The following is an 11,293-nucleotide window of genomic DNA, read 5'->3' as shown; positions in this document are numbered from 1 at the left end:
GCAAGACACGGTAAACATATGGGTAGGGAAGTGATTTATTGTGAAGTTATGTACACATACTTGTAACTGGGCTTCATTGAATGTCAGTCATCTTTAAGATGGTGTTGGCATGTCAACAGTCTTTAATGTCACCCATTGTGCTGACACAATCACATGTTTTGTTTAACAAGGTTAATAGCACCATGGCATGCACCTTTACAGCTGTGAGAATAATCTGGCATAGGTTTATGTTGCTGTTAAGCATTCCTGGACGCATCATTTGAGTCAAGCCTTTATGTACTCTAATCTACTAAAAGTCAGTGATATAATAGAAACAGCATGTTCACAAATCAATGTGCAAAAATGTATATTTTCAACAAACGAGTTTAAGAATAAGAAATGTTTGGAAAGTCCACAGTGCTTGTATTAAAAGCAGCACTTAAAGAGCAGAGGAATGGGTTCAACTAGAGTTTCACACACATTTGTGTCTGCCTGTTCTAGTGATAATCAGACCATCTTAATCCATACACCACAACTTTCCATAGAACCTAGCTTTACCTTCTACACATAGCATCTCGGAGTGTGTACTGTATCTACATGTCCTTTATGTAGTCACACGGTTGACTTTACGTTTTAGTGAAAGGATAATTAAATCAACATCTGTCTGCTAGCAAATAAAAAGTCCAGCATGATTGGATGTGCCAAAAGACTTTGTCCTGAAATGAGAATTCAAGCAGAGACGAGTTCATATAAATATAATTCATAGGGCAGTCACCTACAGAAAAAGCAACAGTTGGGTGGTGCATTTAAATGTTTTCTTACAACATCTCTTTCTTGCTTCACCTACGCAAAAATGCATGATATTCAATGTGCTCCATTTCTATGACCGTGGCCAATGAAGTTGAATCCAGGGTAAAATATATGTTTATCCTCCTGACTTAAAGGTTAAGGTTAGGATTTGTAGTTAAGGAATCGAATTGTAGATATGTGGTTACGGGTAACTTCGACCTCGACAGTGGTGGTGCTGTGAGGAACCTTCCTATCTCAAAGGAAGCTGTCTTCACCAGAAACGTAGGAGAAGCCATTGAATGCGTTAGAGCTGCTGGTGCCGGCGTTGAGCTCAGGGGTGCAGCCCACTGAGTTAGGCACCATCTCTCTGGTGAACTCTGGGTCTATGTGCTGTGTGTCCGCTGGCCCTTTCTAAAGGAGAAGAGAGAGGGGACTTGTTAGGAAATAGAGGGGAGTGCTAGAGAAAAGAGGTAAGATTGAAAGTTACAAAGATGAGGTAGTGAAAGAAAGTTTTACAATTTTTTTTTTAAGTTATAGAAGATGGTAAGAAACAGCTGGCAGCACAAACAACTCACCACATTGGGGTTGTATGGAGGAGTGATTCTCTTGTGGTACAGATCATCCCAGTTAATCGGGGAGAAGAACACATGGTTCTTTATTTGTAGCTGTAAAAAACAAAAACATTTCAGGATGATATAAGACATGACCAGTGTATAACTCACTCAAAATGTGTGAAACAGTAAACGGCAATGGCATAGTGTGCTTCAGAAATGCAGTGGTGGAGAAAGTACCCAATTGTCAAACTTGAGTAAAAGTAAAGATACCTTAATAAAATGACAAATAAAAGTGAAAGTCACCTTGTAAAATACTACTTGAGTAAAAGTCCATAAATATTTGGTTTTAAATATACTTAAGTATCAATATCAAAAGTATAAATAATTTCACATTCATTATATTAAGTAAACCAGATGGCACCGTTTTCTTATATTTAAAATGTATGGCTAGCCAGGAGAACACCAACACTCAAACATTTACAAATGACGCATGTGTGTTTAGTGAGTCCACCAGATCAGAGGCAGTAAAGATGACCAGGGGTGTTCTCTTGATAAGTGTGAATTGGACCGTTTAAAAAAAGTTCATTATTTTGGGGGAGAATGTAGAGAAGTAAAAGTTGTCAGAAATATAAATAGTTAAGTACAGATACCCCAAGAAATGACTTATGTAGTGCCTTAAAGTAGTTTTCCTTAAGTACTTTACACCACTGCAGAAATGGCGTCTAGTGGACTACTTGTAATCAGAGCCCACGTAGGGCTAGAAACAGGGGGAGCACCCCCCTATCCACATCGACGGGACAGTAGTGGAGAGGGTAGTAAGTTTTAAGTTCCTTGGTGTACACATCACGGACAAACTGCATTGGTCCACCCACACAGACAGCGTTGTGAAGAAGGCGCAGCAGCGCCTCTTCAACCTCAGGAGGCTGAAGAAATTCAGCTTGTCACCGAAAGCACTCACAAACTTCTACAGATGCACAATCTAGAGCATCCTGTCCGGCTGTATCACCGCCTGGTACGGCAACTGCTCCGCCCACAACCGTAAGGCTCTCCAGAGGATAGTGAGGTCTGCACAACACATCACCGGGGGCAAACTACCTGCCCTCCAGGACACCTACACCACCCGATGTCACAGGAAGGCCATAAAGATCATCAAGGACAGCTTCTATCTCAAGGTCATCAGACTGTTAAACAGCCACCACTAACATTGAGTGGCTGCTGCCAACATACTGACTCAACTCCAGCCACTTTAATAATGGAAATTGATGTAAAAAATGTATCACTAGCCACTTTAAACAATGCCACTTAATATAATGTTTACATACCCTACATTACTCATCTCATATGTATATACTGTACTCAATGCCATCTACTGCATCTTGCCTATGCCGTTCTGTACTATCACTCATTCATATATTTTTATGTACATATTCTTTATCCCTTTACACTTGTGTGTATAATGTGTATAAGGTAGCAGTTGTGGAATTGTTAGGTTAGATTACTCGTTGGTTATTACTGCATTGTCGGAACTAGAAGCACAAGCATTTCACTACACTCGGCATTAACATCTGCTAACCATGTGTATGTGACAAATAACATTTGATTTTATTTGAAAGGGAATAAGGTGCCATGGTCCATGGACACGGTCCAGTCAGTGACTCACAAAGTCAGCAATGGCTCCCAACCTGCGGTGTTGGTCTTTCTGCAGGAGGCCCTGGAGCAGACTACAGAGAGCGCCTGACTTCCCTGGGGGCAGCGGCAGAGGCTTGTGTAGGATGCCATCGTACATCTCTGACACGTCCCGGCTGTAGAACGGGGGCTAGAAAACCAGAAACAGGGTGAGTAGAGCAGAGAACAGACACAGTACTGTAGCAGCCAGCTACTCAAGAAGCATTTCTGAAGTTGGTAACATAATTGTCTTGGACATTTATGTAGATTGCGCTAAGTACAGTGGCCATATAAGATTGAAAAACGTACAAGACTATAGATCATCTCATAGAGCACAGCTCCCAGACACCACCAGTCCACTGTGCGGTCATAGGGCTCCTTACGCAGAACCTCAGGGGCCAAATACTACAGAGACAGAGAGAGTTAAATAAACAGATATATACAGGGCCTTCAGAAAGTATTCACACCACTTGACTTTTTCCACATGTTGTTGTGTGACAGACTGAATATAAAATTGATGAAATGTAGATTTTGTTTTATTGATCTACACACAATACTCCATAATGTCAAAGTGGAATTATGTTTTTAGAAATGTTTACAAATTAAATAAAAATGACAAGCTGAAATGTGTTCAGTCAATAAGTATTCAACCCTTTAGTTATGGCCTAAATAAGTTCAGCAGTAAAAATGTGCTCAACAAGTCACATAATAAGTTGCATGGACTCACTCTCAGTGCAATAATTGTGTTTAACATGATTTTTGAATGACTACTTCATCTCTGTACCCCACACATACAATTATCTGTAAGGTCCCTCAGTCGAGCAATGAATTTCAAGAACAGATTCAACCACAAAGACCAGGGAGGTTTTCCAATGATTCGCAAAGAAGGGGACCTATTGGTAGATGGGTAAAAAAAAATATATATATACACATTGAATATCCCTTCGAGCATGGTGCAGTTATTAATTACACTTTGAATGGTGTATCAACACTCCCAGTCACTGCAAAGATACAAGTGCCCTTCCTATCTCAGTTGCCGTAGAGAAAGGAAACCGCTCAGGAATTTCACAGTGAGGCCAAAGGTGATTTTAAAACAGTTAAAACAGAGTTTATTGGCTGTGATAGGAGGTAACTGAGGATGGATCAACAACATTGTAGTTACTCCACAATACTAACATAAAGAACAGAGTGAAAATCAGGAAGCCTGTACAGAATAAATAATATTCCCAATAAGCCTTTAAAGTAATACTGACAAAAACGTGGCAAAGAAATATACTTCCTGTCCTGAATTCAAACTGTTATGTTTGGTACAAATCCAACACAACATATCACTGAGTACCACTCTTCATATTTTAGCACGGTGGTGGCTGCATCATGTTATGGGTATGCTTGCTATAGGCAAGGACTAGGGAGTTTTTTTAGGATAAAAATAAATGGAATAGATCTAAGCACAGGGAAATCCTAGAGGAAAACTTGGTTCTTGGTCCTTTCCAACAGTCACTGGATTACATATGCACCTTTCAGCAGGACAATAACCTAAAACACAAGGCCAAGTATACACTGGAGATGCTTAACAATACGAATGTTTGTGAGTGGCCTTGTTACAGCTTTGACAAATTGGCTTGAAAATCGATGGCAAGTCTTGAAAATGTCTGTCTAGCAATGATCAATAACAAACTTGACAGAGCTTATATTGTACAATCTAGGCTCTTAGAGACTTAGCCAGAAAGACTCACAGCTGTAATCGCTGCCAAAGGTGATTCTAACATTTGCAAACTCAGGGGTTGAATACTTATCTAGTCAAGATATATTAGTATTTTATTTTCCATGAATTCAAAACAAATGTTAGATTTTTTTTTCCACTTCGACATTACAGAGTATCTTTTCTAGAGCGTAGATTAAAAAAAATTAAATACATTTTTATCTCACTTTGTAACACAACAAAATGTGGAAAACGTCGGTGTGAATACTTTCTGAAGGCACTGTATACAGTTGAAGTGGGAAGTTTACATACACCTTAGGCAAATACATTTAAACTCAGTTTTTCACAATTCCTGACATTTAATCCTAGTAAAAATTCCCTGTCTTAGGTCAGTTAGGATCACCACTTTTTTTTTAAATGTGAAATGTCATAATAATAGTGGAGAGAATGATTTATTTCAGCTTTAATTTCTTTCATCACATTCCCAGGGGGTCATAAGTTTACATACACTCAATTAGTATGTGGTAGCATTGCCTTTAAATTGTTTAACTTGGGTCAAACATTTTGGGTAGCCTTCCACAAGCTTCCCACAAATAAATTGGGTGAATTGTGGCCCATTCCTTCTGACAGAGCTGGTGTAACCGAGTCAGGTTTGTAAGGCCTCCTTGCTCGCACATGCTTATTCAGTTCTGCCCACAAATGGGATTGAGGTCAGGGCTTTGTGATGGCCACTCCAACTTTGGAAGTATGCTTGGGGTCATTGTCCATTTGGAAGACCCATTTGCGACCAAGCTTTAACTTCCTGACTGATGTCTTGAGATGTTGCTTCAATGTATCCACATAGTATTCCTCCCTCATGATGCCATCTATTTTGTGAAGTGCACCAGTCCCTCTTGCAGCAAAGCACCCCCACAACATGATGCTGCCACCCCCATGCTTCACGGTTAGGATGGTGTTCTTCGGCTTGAAAGCTTCCCCCTTTTCCTCCAAACATAACAATGGTCATTATGGAAAAACAGTTCTATTTTTGTTTCATCAGACCAGAGGACATTTCTCAAAAAAAGTACGATCTTTGTCCCCATGTGCAGTTTATGTCGATATGGGACTCGTTTTACTGTGGATATAGATACTTTAGTACTTGTTTCCTCCAGCATCTTCACAAGGTCCTTTGCTTTTGTTCTGGGATTGATTTGCACTTTTTTCGAACCAAAGTACATTCATCTCTAGGAGACAGAACGCGTCTCCTTCCTGAGCGGTATGACTGCTGCGTGGTCCCCTGGTGTTTATACTTGCGTACTATTGTTTGTACAGATGAACATGGTACCTTCAGGCATTTGGAAATTGCTCCCAAGGATGAACCAGACTTGTGGAGGTCTACAATTTTTGGGCTGATTTATTTTGATTTTCCCATGATGGCACTGAGTTTGAAGGTAGGCCTTAAAATACATCCACAGGTACACCTCCAATTGACTCAATTATGTAAATTAGCCTATCAGAAGCTTCTTAAGCCATGACATCATATTCTGGAATTTTCCAAGCTGTTTAAAGGCACAGTCAGCTTAGAGATACAGTGGAATTGTGATACAGTGAATTATAAGTGAAATAATCTGTCTGTAAACAATTGTTGGAAAAATTACTTGTGTCATGCACAAAGTAGATGTCCTAACCAACTTGCCAAAACTATAGTTTGTTAACAAGAAATTTGTGGAGGTGTTGAAAAATGAGTTTTCATGACTCCAGCCTAACTGTATGTAAACTTCCAACTTCAACTGTATAGAACTACATGTGACTATTAGACATGGGTTATCTTTAACATATCATTGAGCACAGACACAATCTCAGGGCTATCCCTCACCTCAGGGGTTCCACAGAAAGTGGACGTGGTGGTCTCTGGCTCCACTCCCTCTTTACACAGCCCAAAGTCTGTAAGTACCACATGGCCCTGGAACACACGTTTTAAGCACCATCCCAATATTACAGGAACTTACAGACTGCATATGATCCTGTATTGTGAACTCTTGAACTATCTTCTCTAAGATGAGAAGGAGGTGAGTTGAGATATTGAAAACAATCGAAGAACATTATATCCACTTATGAGTCAACACTTACCTGAGAGTCTAAGAACATTATATCCACTTATGAGTCAACACTTACCTGAGAGTCTAAGAACATTATATCCACTTATAAGTCAACACTTACCTGAGTCTAAGAACATTATATCCACTTATGAGTCAACACTTACCTGAGAGTCTAAGAGAATATTCTCTGGCTTCAGATCTCTAAATAACAACAAAAAAATATATTTGGTTTCACTTAACCTCAATACTGTACATAATAATGTGTTGTTTCTACCTGAATATGTCCTTGTAAACTGTGTCTGACCTGTAAACGATGTTGAGGGAGTGAAGGTAGCCGATGGCACTGGCTACCTCAGCAGCATAGAACCGAGCCCTCGGCTCCAAGAAGCACCTCTCCCTCTGCAGGTGGAAGAAGAGCTATGAGAGAGAGAAAGACATGTTAGAGATAGAGGGAGAAAGGAGAGAGAGAAAACCGTTATGACATGTTGTTTTAACTGTCAGTACGCTTGACTCTGACGAAGCATGTAATATTACTACTGTTACATTATTAACTCATAATAACGCCGTGACACAGAGACTTTGGACTGAGCCAATGATTAAAGGGGAGTAATGTGTTTGTTGTCACTACACTGATTGAGCCAAGGGCTTGAGGCTATGCCACACTGCATTGCTGCTTCTGTGCTGTCAATAGCTTGATAGCTTTAATATTAATAAAGGATTACTTATTGGGAACATTGCTACAGTCCACTCATTTTATCATTTGCCATATCCAAACAGTCATATGAAACCTGAGAAACAAGACCCAGGGCCATTAGCTAGCTACCTCTCCGCCGTTGACATAGTCGAGGACAAAGTAGAGCTTCTCTGGGGTCTGGAAGGAGTAGTGGAGGCCCACCAGGAAAGGATGCTTCAGGCTCTTCAGCAGCACGTTCCTCTCTGCCATGATGTTCTTTTGCTGGAGGACACAAGGCAGCATTGAACCAGCGGACACGAGGCAGAGGGCAGGACACAGCAGAATACAGGCCTCTGTCTTGGCCCCAACCACATGACAAGAGACGATATATATATATATATATATATATATATATATAGAGAGAGAGAGAGAGAGAGAGAGAGAGAGAGAGAGAGAGAGAGAGAGAGAGAGAGAGAGAGAGAGAGAGAGAGAGAGAGAGAGAGAACACCTCTTTCCTACAAGGTCCTCAGTGTTATTTATGCTGCTGAAAGTGCAGCCACCTACACACTTCTGATTAGTGTTCTCCACTTTAGCTATGGCTCTGGTTTCCAAGGCAGGCAACAGGCTCTCAGTATATAAAGTAAATTGGCTTCATTGAGGTAACACTTCACTTGAGGGAGTCATTATTTTTACAGGACTGAGTAGTCTGTCAGTCAGCTATAACGTGTGCCTGTAAGTAGCTCAGAAAGTCCAAGATTCATTTGCTGATTGTTATAACTATCAAGTGATACAAAACCCAGGGAATATAACATTACTGATTATGGTAATGTACAGTATGAAACACAAAAGGGAGGCTGGGGGCTGTAAAATCTGTCTGTCGGAGTACAAAGGACAGAACACACTTCAGATTAGATTAGATGTTATCTTAGAAACACAACACAGATTTAGGCTAAACCAGTTCTGCTACACAATGAAAATCATACACACGTTAAATATATACTGACATGAAGGGTTTTGCTAGTGGAATTGAGTTGACCTTTAAAACAGAACACAAATAAACTATATGCGAGTTTGTTGTGATAATGAATAACCAAATTAAAAGTTTATAGACCAACCTCCTTTTTCTTCAGGATTACTTTCTTCTGTAGAACTTTCACAGCATAGAATTTATTGTCAGCTTTGAGCTTGGCGAGCAGGACCTGGATGCAGGGTGGTTGTCAGTACATTTCTGATTGTTTCCTCAAAACGTCAACTCCTAATATGACACTCTCTTATCATAACCCTATCTTGAAAATAGAAGGGCAATGAGTACACACATAATATATTATATTATCTGTCACACAAAATATAGAAAAAAGTAATTGACAATGAAAAAGGACTGTGACTGAACTGGAAGAATTAAAAATGGCTGCTCATCCTGAGTACAATTCGTGAAAAACTATCCTCATTGATTGTTTCATTGTTTGGTTTTGGCCTTTACATCAATAATATATAATAATAATAATATAATAATAATATATGCCATTTAGCAGACGCTTTTATCCAAAGCGACTTACAGTCATGTGTGCATACATTCTACGCATGGGTGGTCCCGGGAATCGAACCCACTACCCTGGCGTTACAAGCGCCATGCTCTACCAACTGTGCTACAGAAGGACCACATCAAGGTAACCTTAACAGTCCTGCATAGACTAAGTTAATCATTGATGAAGGCATGCAGCCTTTTATCAGGCAAACAGCAGACTTACCTTCCCAAAGGTCCCTTTTCCAATAACAGCCAAAAAGTCAAAGTCAGTGGGCTTGGCACTGAAACAAGACAGGAATGATGATACAGATATTTGTGTCATATGGATGGACATAACACCCATCGCAACAGGTTATGGCAGAGACAACCGTCTCGCAACATGACTGGTATGATCCATGAAATAACATGTTTAATCAAGCCTCAAAAACACATGTACAGCAATGTACACTGAGTGTACAAAACATTAAGAACACTTTCCTAATATTTAGCACCCCCCTTCTCTACAAGGTGTTGAAAACATTCCACAGGGATGCTTGCCCAAGTTGACTGGACCATTCTTGATCTATACGGGAAACTGTTGAGCGTGAAAAACCCAGCAGCGTTTCAGTTCTTGACACAAACCTAGTGCGCCCGGCACCTACTACCATATCCGGTTCAAAGGCACTCTTGCCCATTCACCCTCTGAATGGCACATATACCATCCATGTCGCAATTATCTCAAGGCTTAAAAACGTTTCTTTAACCTGTCTCCTCCCCTTCATCTACACTGATTGAAGTGGATTTAACAAGTGCCATCAATATGGGATCATTGCTTTCACCTTGATTCACCTGGTCAGTCTATATCATGGAGAGAGGATGTTTTGTACACTCAGTGTATGTTGTGGTTGCAATGAATGAATATGACATCAGGACCAAAATTCCATTGGTAAAGGGTTGCCAGATGTCAGTTCTACATGGCATTATGGATCATTGAAACCCATGACTCTGTACATACTGTGGGTTTGCTGAAGGTCCCAGGTTGATCTCACTGAGGGTGGAGGATGGTGATCTAAGCTAGAATACACACAGAAAAAAGATGAATGATGGAGCAAAGTGGTGTAAACAACCAGTAACCATTTGCACAACAGCCTGGTTGTCTGTGGTTGGACACCACACCACAGAAACACTCACTGGATTAGAATTTGCCATTGTCTTGGTCCATTCCGTGCTCACCGGGGAACCTACATCAGTGTTTCATAGACCTGTCATTGACAAAAGGACACAGTAGGAACATCGTGATATGATAGCACCCCCATCTGTGTGTGACGCTACTGCTGGTTCCCCTATGCCAGTCTGACCCTGAGAAACTGGTTGTTCTGGTTTGAAACCCAACACAGGCACAACGAAGGACATTTAGTGTTTTGAAGAGTTCATATCAGTGGACACGTTTACATGGTAAATATTATTTTGCCATTCCCACGTCCACAAATGTGCAGAGGATGGCTTAGGTCATGATTCAAACCAATTCAAACCTCCCCCACACAGTCACTTGCCAAGAATGGATGAATGTTTTGAAATGTTCTTTCCTTGATCTTGGGAAATGTTTAACCTTTCGGTCTACTGAATAAATACAGTAACCTCTACTTTAACTAAATACAATTTTGTGGATCAGTCATATGTCCTCAAGAGTAGATTGTATTTTGCTACAGTAGAGGTGTGAAAAGTTAGTTACAAACTCATTTGAAGGTTGATAAATATTTAAAGTCAAGTGTATTACCCATCTAATCAGAGGTATGGAATTATTATAGGCATTATATTCTAAAACTACACCATTGTTGTGAAATACATGCAAATGGTGTGCAAACAAACTACTCAAAATTCAGCAGACCTTTTATGACAGCCTAAAACATGCATACATATATCAAAGAAGGTCTAATATCGACTACTAGCCTATTAATGTTTACCGTTGTATTCCTCGAGTGTTTTACAAAGGCTATTTCGAGTATTTCAAAAGGATTCGAGGACATTCTCCAAAGTGTTATAGAACATGATAAAACTGTATTTCAAACAATTCCCCGTAAATGTAAAGACATAAAAGGATCTATAGGCTACTGTAACATTATATAGTCCATTCTGTACATTATCAACCTACCTTTTGTGAATGTTAAAACGAAGCTTAGGCCACCTGTTGCAGGTGCGTGCAGCCGGAGCGATATCTTGTCAACTGACTGAAGCCCCGCAGATTGAGTCAAGTATCCCAGCGCAGAGCACAGCACTGTTGTCCTGCATTAGACTACAGATTTCAGTGACTGGTTGGGATCACGTCATGAATGGGTGGTTCCACTGTGC

At 40.2% G+C, this 11,293-nt stretch overlaps 1 protein-coding gene across 1 annotated transcript; it reads right to left on the bottom strand.

Moving 5' to 3' along the window:
* Positions 1–21: 21 nt before the first annotated feature.
* LOC118359698 (serine/threonine-protein kinase Sgk2-like) lies at positions 22–11,261 on the bottom strand. The gene is made up of 13 exons (XM_035738320.2): positions 11,097–11,261; positions 10,136–10,206; positions 9,960–10,018; positions 9,189–9,246; positions 8,556–8,639; positions 7,591–7,722; positions 7,072–7,184; positions 6,932–6,968; positions 6,545–6,631; positions 3,297–3,392; positions 2,983–3,138; positions 1,344–1,433; positions 22–1,179 (listed from the first exon to the last, which is right to left on the bottom strand). The coding sequence occupies exons 2-13, from the start codon at positions 10,151–10,153 to the stop codon at positions 1,024–1,026; spliced, it is 1,086 nt and encodes a 361-aa protein (XP_035594213.1). The 5' UTR covers positions 10,154–10,206; positions 11,097–11,261; the 3' UTR covers positions 22–1,023.
* Between the last annotated feature and the right edge of the window lie 32 nt (positions 11,262–11,293).

This window comes from Oncorhynchus keta, chromosome 27 (assembly GCF_023373465.1).
Source record: "Oncorhynchus keta strain PuntledgeMale-10-30-2019 chromosome 27, Oket_V2, whole genome shotgun sequence".
In the NCBI taxonomy this organism is placed as follows: domain Eukaryota; kingdom Metazoa; phylum Chordata; class Actinopteri; order Salmoniformes; family Salmonidae; genus Oncorhynchus; species Oncorhynchus keta.
The sequence above is the reverse complement of the archived record's forward strand: the minus strand, read 5'-3'. Positions and strand labels throughout refer to the sequence as shown.

Coding starts and splice junctions, on each gene's coding strand:
- LOC118359698 (XM_035738320.2), bottom strand. Junction 7,723..8,555: donor TAATCCTGAAGAAAAAGGAG/GTTGGTCTATAA, acceptor TGTGTCCTCCAG/CAAAAGAACATCATGGCAGA. Junction 1,180..1,343: donor CTCCATACAACCCCAATGTG/GTGAGTTGTTTG, acceptor CTTCTCCTTTAG/AAAGGGCCAGCGGACACACA.